General features: G+C 46.2%; 1 protein-coding gene across 1 annotated transcript in view; it reads right to left on the bottom strand.

The window, feature by feature from the left end:
* Window positions 1-16,845, bottom strand: part of Spag17 (sperm associated antigen 17) — a 119,226-nt gene that overhangs the window by 51,815 nt on the left and 50,566 nt on the right. Inside the window, exons 7-18 of the mRNA XM_042692290.1 lie at window positions 15,665-15,846; window positions 13,001-13,156; window positions 12,403-12,589; window positions 11,856-11,965; window positions 10,759-10,896; window positions 10,556-10,669; window positions 9,492-9,642; window positions 7,950-8,195; window positions 7,778-7,840; window positions 7,625-7,735; window positions 2,166-2,227; window positions 1,417-1,530 (exon numbers count right to left, since the gene is read on the bottom strand). Coding sequence (XP_042548224.1) covers window positions 1,417-1,530; window positions 2,166-2,227; window positions 7,625-7,735; window positions 7,778-7,840; window positions 7,950-8,195; window positions 9,492-9,642; window positions 10,556-10,669; window positions 10,759-10,896; window positions 11,856-11,965; window positions 12,403-12,589; window positions 13,001-13,156; window positions 15,665-15,846 — 1,634 coding nt within the window. The remainder of the gene's footprint in view (window positions 1-1,416; window positions 1,531-2,165; window positions 2,228-7,624; window positions 7,736-7,777; window positions 7,841-7,949; window positions 8,196-9,491; window positions 9,643-10,555; window positions 10,670-10,758; window positions 10,897-11,855; window positions 11,966-12,402; window positions 12,590-13,000; window positions 13,157-15,664; window positions 15,847-16,845) is intronic.

The following is a 16,845-nucleotide window of genomic DNA, read 5'->3' as shown; positions in this document are numbered from 1 at the left end:
AAAAGAAAAAAGCTGGGGGCTGGGAAGGTAGCTCAGTGGTAGAGCGCTTGCCTTGCATGCCTGAGGCCCTGGGTTTGATTCCTCAGCACCACATAAGAAAAAGGCCAGAAGTGGCACTGTGGCTTAAATGGTAGAGCGCTAGCCTTGAGCTGAAGAGCTGAGGGACAGTGCCCAGGCCCAGAGTTCAGGGCCCACAACCAGACCCAAAAAACAAAACAAAACAGCAAAAAAAAACCAAAAGAAAAAAGCTGGAAGTGGCGCTGTGGCTCAAGTGGTAGAGCGCTAGCCTTGAGCTGAAGAGCTGAGGGACAGCGCCCAGGCCCAGAGTTCAGGCCCCACGACCGGACCCTCCCCCCCCACACACACACAAAAAAAAGAAAAGAGATCAGAGGTTCAGTCTGGGAGGTCTAACATCACAATGATAGGAGTTCTAGGGAAAGAGAAAAAATGGAAGGGGAAGGTTATCAAGGAAATGGTTATAGAACATTTCCCAGAATTCAGGGTGGGAGGGAAGGCCAGCTTGCACTGTGATCACCAGGAAGTCACACAGAAAGAGAACCTCAATAGACACAGGTCTGGTACACGGAGATCATAAACCTTCCAGTGAAAAGAAAATTATGGGATCATAGGATCAATTAGGAATTAGACCTTCCATCATTTGTAGGAAAGCATAGATCGCAAGGAATTTTGAATTTTAAAGGAAAATTCTTTTTAACTTTGGCTTTTTATATAAAGCGACTATCTCCTCCTCCTCTTCCTCCTTCTCCCACCCCTTTTCTTTCTCTTCTTCTCTTCCTCTTCTTCTTAGGTGCAGATTCAGGGTCTTGCATTATCCCTGAGGTTTTTCATTCAAGGCTAGAGCTCAGCTATTTGAGCCACAGCTTCACTCTTGGCTTTTTGGTGGTTAACTGGAGATATGAGTCTCACAGACTTTCCTGCCTCAGTGGCTTTGAACCAGGATCCTCAGATCTCAGACTCCTGAGTAGCTAGGATTAGAGGTGTGAGACACCGGCGCCCAGATAGCAATAGCTAGCAACTCCTATTTCACAACACAGATAATACTGTGAAATGTAATAAAATAAATAGAATATGTTTTTGCATGTTGGAAAAATCTTACCCCCCAATATTGTAAAACCCTACTTTCTTCCCACCCCAGAAAACATGTGCAGTAATTTTGCATATTTCCTTTTTTTTTCTTCCTTCAATGATTTTTATCGAAGCGTCTTTTGCAAAAGCATGTTTTTAATGATCTTGGAGACTTCCTGGGATTGCATAGCTCGGTCCAAGAACAAACTCATTTTATAGCTAAAATAAATGGGAATATTGATCTGAGGGCCTAGGGGTGAACTGTTCTCCATCACACACACACCCAGACCCATCCAGCTGTCTCCCCCCTACCCAGCAGCCCATAAATACCTGCAGCAGGACTTTAGGCTTAAAATGTTCAGAAAAACTCCAGTCCATCAGACTGCGCTGCTGTGCCTTCTTTATGTCCTCCAAATCTGCCTCTACCACCATCTTCTTGGGTTTCTAAAAAAAAAAATCACAGCAACCCCACCATTCGGGTCATAATTTGTTTAAGTCCAATGGGAGCTCCCTTGGAGTCCATCAACTAACAGCAGGTCCTCCATTTAATCTAGGGAGGAATCTGCGTAGGGACAAATGCATATGGCAACAGTTTAGAAGAGCTGCGGCCAGAAAGAGTACGCCTTTGACTTTTTTTTTTATGGGCAACATAATCTAAATATTTTTATTGTTAGGTTATACTCTTCTGAGTCCTGTTAGCAATTACAGGCAGGTTTTTTTCTGCTCTCCCTTCCAGACGAAGTTGGTTCTACATGGCTGTATGGTAAGCAGGTGTGTGCTAGGCTGCCGAGCCAGGCTGCCCAGAGAGAAAGAGAAGCGGGGAGCTGGGGAGTTCCGCTTTAAGCTGGCAAAGCTAGGAAAATTAACCCTTTTCTCCCCATGTGGGGATATCTGAGTGATTACTTCCCTGAGACAAGGATCTTTTTCTTTTAAGCGCCTCTCCTTTTCTCTCTCTTTTTTTTCTATTTCTCTTCTATCTCCACCTCCTTTCCTTTCTCCTTCTTTCTTCCTTGTCCCTGTCCCTGTCCCTGTGCCTGTCTCTGTCTCTGTCAGTGTTTCTCAGGAAAACAATTCCTTACCGTTTCAGGAGTAGCATACTTTGTGCTTGCTTCATCTTTCATCTCTGTGTTCACGGTCTGCTCTGTAAATCAAAAACACTAACATCCAGTTGTGTTCCAGCTCTCTTCCTCCCTCACCTGGTGCTCTGCCTTTTTGTTGTCTGCATGATCTATGTTCCTGTGCTGAAAAGCTGATTCCTCAAAGGCATGTTTCCTGCCTCCCGAATGTGTTTGTGCCAATATTTCTAAATCAGTACCTACCTGGAAGTCAGAGTAAATGCTTTGAAAGGAACCTGGCTTTTATCTGCCATGCTCTAAATCAGAGCAAGTATTTTGCTTTCAGGCCGTGTATCACTTACTGCTCACCAAGTACTGTTAGCTTTACAACCAGCAAGATTGTTCATTGTATTTATTTAATCAATACCTGAACCCACAGCATTGTATGTGCCATTCCTCCTTTGCTAGCGGCTGTCACAAAGCCTTTTCAGGGTCTAGTGTGTCTAAGCTGGCAGATGGTGGACGAGGACAGGCCCAGGGACCTTGGACAAGGGAACTACCAAGACAGACAGACACTGCTCCTGCTTGAAAACCCTACCAAAGGATGCTATCTCACCAGCAAGAGAAACTAACAAGCCTTACACAGTGCTTGACTGCCCATGTGTGAGATCTCCAGTGGAGAAAACAACAGGAAATGGACCCTCGTGGGAGGGCGGGTCTTGGGAGAACTTCCTCTGCTGCACAGCCCGCTCCGATCCTGAGGCTAACTGCAAATGGCCTCCTACGAAGGCATGCAGCCAGGCCCTGGCGTTTCCCCATGCACCTCCCAATTCTTGCCATTTCAGACAGACCTCCAGGCCTGTCTGTCGTGTCAGCCTCTGCCCATCTCTCTTGCTCTCAGATGTTGAGCTTTTTCTCAAGAACCTCCTGCCTGTCCCTCTGCTGCATTGTTGATCTGCATCCAGTCCAATTTATGATACATTTGTGGCCTCGAGAGGCAGTGAAGTCACTGCCTGGCCATTTTGTCTGGTTTTCCCTCACCATGCCCTAAGCAATGGTAGCACCTGGTGGGGACTTTCTATGGTTTTTGTCTTTGGATTGGATGAGGAAACAAAACTTAAATACTATATCCCATATGGAAACCAGAGCCTTAGCGAGAGCAACACTGTGCAAGAGAATCTGTAAGACCGGCTGATTTGGAGGTGAGCACAGAAGACAGCTTTGTGTGCTGCGTTTTCTAGAGGGAGCAGGTAACTCTGCTTAGGCAGGGCCCCCCCAAGGTTTCCATCTTTCAGAAGCATAGCAACAGCTGCGTCTGCTCTCACTCCTGGCTCCATTTTGCCTTAGGCTGGTAAAGATGACGGCACCAGAATGTTCCATCTTGCCTTGAGGACAACTCTAAAGCCCGAGTCAGTTCAGCATTTATACAACGATCCATTCAGGAGAAAACTCAAGCCAATGATTACGAAATTGACCACCACGCGCCCTGTGTCCTTGAAGCCATGGTTACAACATCTGTGGAGTAAAAACTCACTTTCTTCTGTCTGTGGTCTGCCAGATTTCCCTCACATTTCTTCCTCCCTCTTGTGTCTAGGGATCCAGCAGAAAAACTCTCCAGTTCAGACAATATGTCCTAAAAAAAACTATGCATCCGTTATTTTTGTCAAAAGATAGAACATTCTAATACTAGGCTGAACTCTTTTATTAATAGTAAAGCAAGAATCCCCCTCTTCCCCCCACTTTTTTAAAGAAAAAATAAATCCTTTCTGTCTGATTTCTGTGACCACAAAATCCTTTGACAGTGTGATGGAGTAGTTTTTGACACATCTGGAAATGGATGCTTTCTCATCCCTTTGAAAAACAGCATTTGTAATCTGTTTTACTTTACAGATAACAAGATCCCTCTGCAGAGCAGTTAGTTTATTAAAAAAACACCCAACAAGCATAAAGGGCACCTCTAAACCTACAACCTTGCAGCCGTCAGCCTTCAGGTTTCCCCATAAATATCCAATAGGCCCTGTCAAGTTCAAAAACAGCCTCACATGGAAATCCAGAAAAGCACAACTATTCAGCCCTTTGTGTCCAGGATCAGACATATAAATGTGTTTGATACCAGTCTGGCCCTGTAACACGTTCACGAATAATTTCTGCTTTGTTTAAGGAGAATGAAAGTGACTCCCTTTATGTGAGATCAACGACAACAACAACGACAATGACATCCCTGTCCTCTGGAGAGCCCCAGCGAGGCTGGAGGGGCCCCAGAGGCGCCCGCCTTGAGGGTACAGGACCTTGCTACAAGGACATGGACTGCCCACCAGGATCCAGAGCACAGATTTATGTAGTCTGACCACCAGGTGGCAAAAGCTGCCTGAGCAGAGCTTTAATCAGCTGTTTTAAAGAAAAAAAAGGAGGAGAAGGAGGACAGTTAAAGAATGAGCTGGAAGGTCTCATAGCATTCTCATTTGTTCTGCTTCTATATGAACTCAGGTTTGCATCCGGGAAGGAGGAAGGAGGGAGGGAGAGCAGGAAGAAAAAAAAATCCACCATAAAGAAAGAATTATCACGAAGAAGAGATGCGAAACATGGCCAACCTACTAGACTTTCTTGAGTTGAGGAAGACTCGGGCGCAGTGGAAGCCAGGCTGATTTGATGACAGAACGTTCCTCTACCCTGATTTCCTATCTAAATGTGGTTGAGGGCGATACTTACCTTTGTCAGGAACTTGTGGGCTTGATGTTTAAATAAAGTATTAGTTAACCTACGTAAGGCAGCATGGTGCCTGCAGTATGGCAGCAGGCTGTCACCTCAGGCTGCCTTCCCCCCTCTCCAGCCTCTCTTGTACTTGTCTCCTTTCGAGATCTGCAGGCGGCTTTCCCTTGACTCCACCCCGTCCATAGAAACCAAAGGCAAGACTGCCACTAGTCAGTACTGACTTAATGTCTATTCTCCTGTGGCACTTGCCACTTAACTCTTAATTCTCATGCCTTTTAACATTATGAAATTCAATTGAGTTTAAAAAATATAAGTATTTCATATACTGAGCCATTATAAAGAAACACCTAGCACCTCAATCATCTTTTATTAAGCTTGAGTGGGAATTCCAATCTTTTCTATGGATGCTTTTGGCCTTTCTACATACATGATGTTTATAAATAATGACAGCGTTGTTTTCTCCTCTTTAGTCCTGTACCTTTATCTCCTTTTCTTGTCGTACTGTGTGGGCCAGCACCTTCAATACAAGGGCTCTCAGTGGGTACCAAGAAGCTACTCCATTTTTTTTATCTCTATACGTAATGTTTATTGCCATAATTAAAAAAAAATAACCTTTATAGGATTGAGGAATTGTCTTTCTGATACCAGCTTGCTAAGATTCTTTTCATAAATTGCTGTTTATGTGTCTTTTATGCATATACTGAACTGATTATGTGTTTTTGCACCTTAGTGGGTATGTATTTTCACTGATATGTGTTCCTTCTGTTACTGCTCATTCATATTTTGCTTATGGAGAATTAGTAGCATGTAACATATTGAGAGAACCATTGTTTAGGCTTTCCTTAGGACTGCTGTGCCTGTGTTCATGGATGAGTTTGTTTCATAATTTTCTATCTTTGTGTATTTTATTATGGAGTTAGGGCTGGTTTCACAGAATGGTGAAGGGCAGGATGCTTCACTTTTCACTTTGCTTGAAAAACCTTTGTGAGATAATTTGGGCTGGGTGTGGTCTATCTGGAAGGATTTGTGAGCAACTGAATCAGTTATGGACCACTCAAGTTTCCTCTTTCTTATTGAATCATTTTATTTGGCAAGATATACCTTTCCAGTACTTTGCCCATTGCATTCCCAATTGTAGTGGGATAAAGTTGTTCATGTTCCTGTTCTATCTTTTTGCTGTCTGTAGGACCTGAGTGATGTCCCTTTCTTTATCTCTGACACAACTTTTGCTTTTGGTCTGGGGATTTAACTTAGGCCTTATCCTTGGTACCATCTGAATCATGCCCCCAGCTCTTTTGCTTTTAGTTTGTTTTTCCGACAGGGCCTCACACTTTTGCCCTGGGTAGCTTCCTGCTTCCAGGTTTTGATATACCTGGGATTAAAGGCATATGCCAGCACCTGCAGCAAATGATAAAGTCATGCCATAAAGACAAATGATATCAGAAACTCCCAGCACCTGATGATAGGATTTTATTTATGATAATGACTTTATTCCTGGTATGGCTGTGCCTTTTTTTAATAAACAGCCTTGTATAAGGGATTTATTAATATTCATTTTCAAATAATGTAACTTCTATATTAAAAAAGTCTTCCTCCAATATTTATGTTTTATATTTCATTGATTTACACTTTTCCCCTTGGTGATACTGGGGTTTGAACTAAGGACCTCAAACTCCCTGGGCTGGTGCTCTACCACTTGAGGCACGCCTTCAGCCTGGTTATTTGCTGGTTAATTAACTTTGGAGTCTTGACAGCTTTTCTGCCTTAGGTTGGCTTTGGATCATGACCCAGATACCAAGTCTCCTGAGTAGCTAGGATTACAGGCGTGAGCCACAGGTACCAGTGTTGTGTTTGACAGAGCAGAGAATGAGTGAGCAAAAAGGCAAAGGAGAAAGTTATTTGGTATTACTGCAGAAGCACAGGAAGTGGGCAGAGGTGAGGTCTGCTTTGAAGGTGTCAGGTCAGGGTGGTGGGAGGTTATCAGCAGAGAATAAAGCAGCTCTATTTTAGTTAGATTCATCTAAAAGCTGGGTATAAGGCAGGACAATACAAAACTGACCTCATTTAAGTTTATGCTTGTTTCTCCTAGAGTAACACTGTTTATAATGCTATACTCTAGAATATAGATGATGATGGAAGGAAGCTAAAAGGGGGAGAGGGAGGGAGGGAGATGTCCGCCGACCCCTCTGTTTGTACCAAGCCCTCTGCCAAGCATGTCATTGTGCCATTACAAGTAATTCTTAGATATATCAGTGTTGAATCGCCATAACTGGTGAAATAACAATGATGAAAGTGTTAGTTTTGTTTGTTGTGTTAAATTTTCTAAAGGAAGAATGTTCTAAGATGTCATATGGTGTTCTGAAATGTGTTGAATAAAGAGGACTGAAAATACTCAGGGAAAATAACTTAGGTGTTGGTTTTGCAACCAAAGTGAGCAAATGAAATTTAAATAGCCCACCTTGTATTTTCTTATCTTTTCTTGGTTCTTTTATTTTTATTTTCCCTCTCATGCATTTGATTGTGTGTGTGTGTGTGTGTGTGTGTGTGTGTGTGTGTGTGTGTGTGGTGTTAGGGTTTAAATTCAGGTACTTACTTGGCTGGTGTTCTATCACTTGGGCCATGCCCCCAGCCCCATTTTTTGCTGGCTATTTTGTTTAGGGACTCTTGACTTCAGACTACTATCCTCTGCTCTCAACCTCTGAGAGAGGAGTTGGGATTGCACGTGTGAGCCACGGGTACCCAGGCCTTTGATTACTCACATGTTTACTCACCCAAAGACATGGTAATCGTGCTTGTGTCGACTTCCAGCTGGGTCAGGTCCCTGCTCTCAGGGTCTGAAGACCTCATAGTCCTCTGCTCGGATGGTTTCTTGCTGTCAGCATCTGACTGAGCTGGGGCTGAGAGATTTTCATTGTTCTCACCACCGTCAGGCTCAGCTGTTATCCAATCCTGGTCCACGAAGAGGATTTTGTCTTTAAGGTTGGTGTCTGGGCAATACAAAGAGGCTTGGTTAAGGGCGGGCCTGGGGAGACCGGCAGCTAGTCACTGCAGGTGTGCTTTATTCACTGCGAGTGTGCTTTTCCTCTCCGGCCACACCTTTCTGATATGCCAGTTTCTGCCTGGCCTCTTCCGCGTATCTCTGGGCCTGCTGCAGGCGGCTCTCTCGGATCTGCCTGGCAAACCTGGCAGGGTTGTCCCACGGAATGTTGACCGTCTCAGCCTCAGTGGTGTGCGTCATCCCCGAAGGCTGCAGAATCCCGTCCTCATCCACCTCGGAGAGCTTCAGGCTCTCGAAGGTGAATATTTTAAAGGCCCGTTCTACTTCATTCCAGCTCAGAACATCTGAAAGGAAGCAGGAGCAGATGGTGTGGGGCAAAGGGGCCGAGGGACACACAAGGGCTCTGCTGACCAGGATGATAATAAGGACTTGGTGCCAGGGCGGTGCTGGCCTGACTGAACCTGGTCTCTACAAGCTTGCAACAATCACCAAAGGTCCCCAACAGTAAGCAAGCTACACCATGAAGACATAATAGAGCAAAGGGCCACGTGGTCCAGTGCCAGCCACCTTCATCTGCATGCACTCTCCAAGGCACCATGTTGGTTATGCTTAAAGCTTATTTTAGAGTGAATGTACCATTTAATGCTGTTATAATTTATGCCAGAGAGGTAATTCACTGTGTCTAGCCCAGGCTATTACATTCAGTAGAATTTCCTGTTCATTTAGGTTCAGGAAAGGCCTCCTCCCCTGACAAACTGCTGCTTTCTACTTTTTCCCTGGGCTGGTGGCTCATGCTTGTCATCCTAACTATTTAGGAGGTTGAGGTTTGGAGAACAGAACTTCAGAACTCATCTGGGCTACAGCTCCAAAGACTCAATATCCAATTAACCAGCAAAAAGAGGGACTGGAAGCATGACTGAAATGGTAGAACACCACACATAAGCAAAAAAGCTGAAAGAAGGAAGGAAGGAGAAGGAACAAAGAAGGAACAAAGGAAGGAAGGGAAGGAGAAATAAGGAAGGGACAGAGGAGGAGAAGAAGGAATGAATTGAGGAGGAAAGGAAGAAGGAGAAATTAAGGAAGCAGAAATGGAAAGAGGGAGGGAAGGAAGAAAGAGGGAAGGAAGCAAGGAAGGAAGGAAGGGAGTTTATTCTGATTAAGGAAATGCAGAGAAAAGAAAACTTAGTACATCCAATTGTAGGACACTATACACCACAAGCATCATACCACTGATATGAGATTACTCAAGGTAAGAAAAGTTGTGGTCCATCAAAATGTCTGTCTGCCTTAGTGATCAGAACATTGTTTCTGTTTCTTTTTTGTTTTTGTTTTTTGCTTGTCATGGACCTTGAACTCAGGACCTGGGGTGCTGACCTTGAGCTTTTTTGCTCAAGGTTTGTACTTTATCACTTTGAGCCACAGAGCCACTTCCAGTTTTCTGGTGGTCAATTGGATATAAGAGTCTCACAGACCTTGCTGCTCGGCCTGGTTTTGAGCCATGATCCTCAGATCTCAGCCTCCTGAGTAGCTAAGGTGACAGGCACGAGCCACTGGCTCCCGGCTGAGAGTGGGATTTAAGGGGGGGGCACCATGACCATGACTTGAAGTATGTCTGTGCCAGGACACCCCGGTGCACTTACCACTGGTGCAGAAGTGCATGAGCTCGTGGATCGTGGCGAGGCGCCTGGTGCTGTTCCACGGCGGTGGCAGAGGGAACTGAAGGCAATCCCACAACGGAGACTTGGCTCGCATTTCCTGCTCAATTTGGATCGGGTCAAAATACTGCTGGTCCTGACAGAAAAGCAGTGTGACAAGGGGCCGTTAGAGCCAGCCGGCCTGAGCGCCGGAATCCCTTCACTAGTCTGGCAACTCAAGTGAGAAGCGAGGCCTCCGTGTCAGTGGCTGCAGGTCAGGAAAGCTAGCTCCTCCTCAGCCAGACATTCATGGTGCCCATGTAACTCCTGACTTCCCCTGCCAAGACCTCATATGTGTGCACATCCTGTGTCAGAAAATACCAATGGAGTTTTGATGCAGATTTGGCGGTAGTCAGAATTGCCCAGTGTTAACTAACCTGATGGGTTCCCAGGCAGGTTTTCTTTGCTGTTGTAATTTCTCCCTTGTGTTTCAATTTTCTGAGACACTACATTGCTCATTATATGTGTGTGTGTGTGTGTGTGTGTGTGTGTGTGTGCGTGCATGCGTGCGTGCCTGCCTGCCTGCCTGCTTATTTCTCTCTCTACTGCTCATTGCATTTTCCTTTTGGTGGTACAGAGTTTAAACTCAGTGCCTGGTGCTCACTCAGCTTGCTTGCTTGCTTGGGTGAGATTCCACCACTTGAGCCATACCTCCTCCAGCATTTTTTTCCTGGTCATTTTTTTTTTTTTTTTGGGTTGGCCGTGGGGCTTGAACTCTGGGCCTGGGCACTGTCCCTCAGCTCTTCAGCTCAAAGCAAGCGCTCTACCACTTGAGCCACAGCGCCACTTCCGTCCTGGTCATTTTGGAGCTAGTATCTTGTCAACTTTTCTACCCGAGCTGGCTTTGAACTATGATCCTCTAGGGCTCAGCCTCCTGAGTAGCTAGGGTGACAAGTTTGTGTCCCCAGTGCTCGGCTACGTGTTAAATTTTATCAACATGGGCGATGTTTTCTAGCTGACATTGCATTGGCTGCTGAAGAGCACTTGTGCTTTGCCCAACGTGTTGCTACCTTCAGCGCGTACTTCTTGTGGGCGAGGATGTCATGGTAGTTCAGGAGGAGCGGCCCTTTGGGCACTGCCTTGCTCTTGCTTTCCTCTTCAGATGAGAATAGTTCACGGAGATTCTAGTAAAATCGAAACAGAAGGGATTTAAAGAGATCATATGGGTGCTTTTGAGAGCAGGACCCACGCTGGCTGTCTCGCACGGTCTGACCTTTCTCTCCTTCTCGGTGAGGCAGAGGGAGGGCAGGATGGAGACCATGTGGGCGGCCACCCTGTGGTCCAGCCCGTCGGCTCTGGGGGGCAGCTCCACCAGGCTTGGGGGGACACGATCCTCCTCACTGGCCACAACCTATTGAGAAAACCAGGCAGGGGGGAACTTAGTGTCATGTATGCCCAGCTACTTCCTTTTCTGACGGCGCCATGAGAGAGGTGGAACCAGCTGCATGGCCAAAGGACAGGCAGGGCCCTGGCCGGGGCAGGAAACGCCGGCACTGACACCAACACCAAAAATGCAAACGGCAGACAGTAAACCTCAAAAAGAAAAAACCCTAGCAGCTGCACCAGGAGAGGTGATCTCAGCCCTCCGTCAGCAGCAGTATTAGAAGAAAAGGGACTATTTATTTATATAAAAATCCAAGTACTATGAAAAGTCTCTTCAAACAATAGAAAGAAACGTTTGAAGACTTGAGTTGCAGAATATTAGCCATCTACTTGTTCCTGTCTTCTTCCTCTTTTTACTAAAACGATATGAGGCACATACAGGTTTTGTTGCTGTTGTGATTTTTTAAAAAAATTTTTGGCCAGTACTGAGTTTTGAACTCAGGGCCTTAACAATTGCTAGGCAGCCACTCTACTGCTTGAGCTACACTTGCAGCCACTGTTCTTTTTGTAGTTGTGTTTAAGATACAGCCGTCAGCCTTGTGCCCTGGCCCAGCCTCAGGGCTTCCTATCTGGGCGTCTCTCATAGCTGGGACAACAGGCCTGCACTGGTACACCGACTCTTTTTCTGTTACTGATGTGAAGATGAGGCCTTGAAAACTTTGCCCAGGCTGGTCTTGAATCGTGACCATTATAGTCTCTGCCCCGCAGGTGGCCAGGATCACAGGTGTGAGCCACTGAGCTCCGTCTACATGGTGACTTTTTTTTTTTTAAGGGATGTGTTCTACCAAAATGCTGGGAAATGCTATGTGAACTCTTCCACAGCAGAACAAAAGACAGAAGGCCGAAGCTTAGGAATTCTAGAAATATCCTCATGCTTGCGGGCTGATGGGCCCAGCGTGGGTCTGGAGAGGCAGTGGGTGTGCTCACCTGTTCCAGGATGCAGTGCATGATGAGGGGGATGGAAACAAACTCCTCTGGAATGGGGTTCATCAGGTCGTTGTAATACCTCATGTCAACTTCCACACCGCTGACGGAAGCTACGGAAAAACACACAATTACTGTATGTTCTTCATTTCTTCTGCCAAAATTTCCCAGTGTAAATATAGACCGGGCATGGTGGCTCACACCTGTGGTTCAGCCTACTTAGGAGACAGAGATCAGGAGGATCACAGTTTGAGGTCAGCCCAGGCACAAAGTTAGCAGAAACCCCATCTCAACAGAGAGTCAGACTAGGGGTGGTTCATGGCTATACATCCAGCTATAGGAGAGGCTTAGGTAGGAGGATCATGTCTCAGGCTGACCCCGGGCTAAAAGAAGGACCCCTATCTGCAAAAAGCAGAAAGGGACTGGGGCCATGGCTCAAGTGACAGAGCACCTATGTAGCAAGCCTGAGAAGACCCTGAGTTGAAAACCCAGTATGGCCTAAAGGAAATGCTCATGCATGCGTTCGCTCTTTGCCCCTACTCATGGGAACCACAGATGGAGGAGAAGCCGGAAGCAACGTGGAGGGCAGAGGCCGTCATGTTCCCCAAGATGCAGCCTCGGAGGCTGGGCCTCCAGCCACAGTTTTCATACTCGCCTGGAGGCACTGAGTGTGAAGCTGGTTGCTCTTCGCTCAACACTTTCTTCTTTGTAAGGGTGGGGACCACAGGCGGTGAGGTCTGGAGTAAGAATCATGGAGACCAATCACCTGAGAGCCGGGCCTCACGAGCTCAGTAGGACTTGGAGCACTCAGGCGAGTGATCCCAGCTCCTCAGGGGGCCGAGTGAGACCCAAGGACCCAGATTCAAAGGCAGCCCAGGTAGAAAAGTCCATGAGACTCTTGCTTCCAATTAACCAGCCAAAAGCCAGGACTGAAGGTGTGGCTCAAGTGGTAGAGCATCGGCCCTGAGTGAAAAAGCCAAGGGACAGCACCCAGGCCACAGGTTCAGCCATACATGAATGCATGCATAGTCAATAGTCAGCCTCAGTGAGGAGAGGGAATCTTCGCAGCGGGGTTGGCAGCGTTGCACACAGTGCTAGCATTCAGCGTGGGTCATGTTATCACAGCCCACCCGTGGGCTAGAGCCTACCTCTGGTATGGATTCTAGTGCAGCTTTCTCGCTGGTCACTTGCGGGATGTTGATGATCTGCATGTTTCTCAGATAGTGCTGATGTTGCCTCTTCCAGTCCAGGCTGTCATACATCAAACAGGCCACGTCTTCAAAAATCACTGTGCCCAGCTCCACCTACACAAGAGACAGCGTACTGGAAGCAGAGAGTTCCACTTGTGTGTCTCTTAGGGATCACCGGCCTTGGCAGCCATCCTCAGCCTAGAACCCTTTCTTGCTCCCTGCTCATTATAGTGCAGACTGCTCCCTTAGGCTGGTGGAAGAGAGGTCAGTGAGTACTAACTGCAAACCAACAAGCATCGAGCTCTGCACTCTGGACTATTGGGTTTTGATGTTGTTATTTGGTGTCGGTCCTAGGGCTTAAACCCAGGGCCTGGGCACTGTCCTTTATTTACTGCAAGGCTGGAGCCCAACCTCTTGAACCACACCTCCACTTGCCAAGTTTTGCTGGCTAATTGGAGGCAAGAGTCTCTCACAGCTTTTCCAGCCCTGGCTGGTTTTGAACCGTGATTCTCAGATCTCAGCCTCTTGAGTAGCTGACCACAGATGTGAACCACTGGCCTGTGTGTTTAGTTTCTCAGTTGCTTGAATGTGTTAGGGGGGTGTTTCTACCTTAGCCCAAGGCAAGCGATAGATGCTTCACTGCTGGGCTAGGCAGAGGCCGTGCAGCTTTGAGGGTCGCCCACCCAAGAACGCAACGGTGAGTGTACACTCAGCCTCCATCCCCCCTCCTTCCCTTCTCTTGTGCTATCTTGAGGGAAAACTGGTCAAGAAATCACCCAGGTGTGGTTTCTCTAACTCCCACGTTTTATGGGCTGGCACACAAATTACCGGTCAGTTGGTTTTATTTCTTGAGTAGGAAAACACTGATTGCCGCAAGGCAGGATTACCCAGGCTGCTCTGGGACTGAGCTGAGGGAGTGAGGGACGCCAGATGGCCTCCGTGGGCCGGCCAATCAGAGTCTGGAGCTAGCGCAGCAGGAGGCACAGCCTGTCCTCCTAGCACACCTGACCTTCTCTCTCACGTGAGGGACTTCACACCAAGACTGAGAGATTTCCGTTCCCCTTTCTCCTGGTATTCTCTGCCTAAATTCTAACAGAGAGAACCCTGCACTTGTGTTTCTTGGACATCTTGTCACTTGAATATCCAACAGCAATGCTATGCATAAGGCCTCAGAAAGCGATTTCCACAGCCAGAGTTTAAAATTGAGACGCTGCAAAGGTCTCTCATGAGGCCTTAGCTCGTTTCAATGGGCATTTATTTTTTGATGTCAGGGTTTTGTGACCTTTCTCCTGCAGAAATACAGCCTGACTGACCGTTTGCCACCGAAGATCACAATGCTTTCATCCAAACAGGAAGGACAAGGACCAGGTGGCTGGCTCCTGTGCTGAATACGAGGCGGCTGTGAACTTGCAGATAACAGGCGAGAGCATGGTACTATGAATGTGCTCTGTTTCTGTTAGAGGTTTGTCACCTTTATGTTTATTAAGTGATCCTAAGTTTAAAATGAACTTGAGTGGGTGTGTGTGTGGCATCAGTGGCTCACGCCTGTAATCCTAGCTCCTCTGGAGCTAGAGATCTGAGAACCTCAGCTTGAAACCAGCCTCAGCAGAAGAGCCTGTGAGATTCTATCGCTAATTAGCAAAAAACTGGTCTGGAGACATTGGCTCAAGTGGTAGAGCACCAGCCATGAGCAAGCAAGCTGAGAGTACAAGACCTTGAGTTCAACCTCCCCCCAAATGTTGTGGGTAATTTATGTTGGAATTCACTTTCATTGCTGAGCAGCCTCTGAGGTCACCCTAGCACCTCCAGTGACCGGAGCTCGCAGAGAAGCCGGCCTGGGCTTTCTAAGATTTCTATAGCTGGACCCAGACTAATGCCTGGAGCAACGAGGACGCTCAGCCCTTCTGCAGATTGGCTGCCGAGGGACCAGCGGGGCCACACAGGCCTTGATAGCTCTCTAGAGAGCTGAGTGTTTTCCTGGCCCAACTAAACAATACTGGTCTAGAATCTTCTAGATCTGAAGCCAAGAATGTTCTCTAAGAACCAGTACTTCAATTAAGCTGCTAATTTTTTTTTTTTGCTATAAAGTTTCAGTCTAAACTCTTCGAACATCTTCTAGTATTTTTTTATTTGTGTTTGGGGGGCGGGATGTAAAATATAGCAGCTACTACCACTTTTTCATTTATTCTTATGCTGGTACTGGAACATGAACTCAAGGCCTTAAGCTCTTGCAGAGCTCTTCTGCTCAAGGCTGGCACTCTACCACTTGAGCCACACCTGCACTTCTGGATATTTATTTATTTGCTGGGTATTTATTTATTTATGATAAGAGTCTCATGGACTTTCCTGCCCAGGTTGGCTTTGAACCTCGATCCTCAGATCTCAGCCTCCTTCCTGAGTAGCTAGGATTACAGGCATGAGCCACCTGTGCTTGGCTGTCTTTACTCTTTATCATCAAGTCATATACTAAGAATCTGACGGTTACCATCCTGGATAGTCGGTGATTTGGAAGGTTAAGCAGCACCAGCAGTGCGCGGGAGTCGAATGTGGGAGGAAAGAACACAGCAAACGCATCACCCAGGTATGTTGGAACCCCGTATTCTCCCAAAGGTGGGCACTAACCATCATCCCAAGGTTTGACCAGTCGGAAGGAAAATCCATGGCTTTGACCATGCATTCCAGTCGTGCCACATCAAAGAGATTTGTTTCAGGTTTGTCATTATTTAGGATTGGTTCCAGGTACTTCCAGAAAATTTCAAGTTCCCTTATGGCTTTCCTTCTCTTCAGATTTTCAGCTTCTATTTCTAAAAATAGCAACAAGTTTTACTATGAAATGAGAGCATTGAATTTCTTCCCACTCTAACCAGATGTAGTGAGTCACGGGTGTTACAAGGTATGTTTATGTAGCAGAAACATGCGAACAAAGAGATGTAGCTTGGGGAAGTCTGTGAAAGTGTCCAACAAGATTATAAAACCAAAAGAGTTTGATATTAAATATGAGTTATCCTACCTCTTCATTTCATGGTGAAGGCACAGGAAGGTTCTGCTGTAGGTCACACGTTGTGAAGCGTAAAGATGATTAAGATTTCCATCGCAATTAGATTGTATCAATGTAAGACCAAACTTTTGCATCAACGTGCAGCCAACTGACTTTGTGACCACATTTGTTAGTCAAAAATGCAGATGGCTGAGAAGTGTGACTGTGTAGCATGACTTCTTAACAAGCCAAAAGCCCTAAGTTCAAACCGAGGTACCACCAAAACTACAGTGACGTGAGCAGAAAGTACCGTTGACTCATTTCTTCTCACATGACTAAAACTAGTCTGGGCCAGCGATTTATGCTTCTGGTAACTTTTGGATCTATGAGAACAGATACACTCTTCTGTGGGCACTTGCTTTCTGTCAAATACTGACAGATTTCTATAAAGTTACACGTGAAATTTTGCCTGCGGTATTACATTGATTACAATTACACCTACGACTCCGTAGTGGGCCCTGCTACTAAGAGCTCGCTTATTTTATTGTAAAGTCTACTTTTATATTAATTTCTTTTGCACACAGAGGTGCTTATAAAGAGAATATGTCTTGATACCCATGCAGCGTATTGTCACCAGAGTCAGGAGTAAATAATTCTAACCTCATCAACTGCTTTGTTTAAAGGCAACTCCTTCGTACAACTACTCAAAGACAATAACAATATTTAAGAAAACAGTAATCTACCTGACTGTCCTGTGTGACAGTCGGGAGTAGCCTGGGTTTGGACCTCAACTCTTTTACTTAATAATTGTCTCTGAGAGTAGAAT

This window comes from Dipodomys spectabilis, unplaced genomic scaffold (assembly GCF_019054845.1).
Source record: "Dipodomys spectabilis isolate Male_0828 unplaced genomic scaffold, ASM1905484v1 ptg000148l, whole genome shotgun sequence".
Classification (NCBI taxonomy): domain Eukaryota; kingdom Metazoa; phylum Chordata; class Mammalia; order Rodentia; family Heteromyidae; genus Dipodomys; species Dipodomys spectabilis.
The sequence above is the reverse complement of the archived record's forward strand: the minus strand, read 5'-3'. Positions and strand labels throughout refer to the sequence as shown.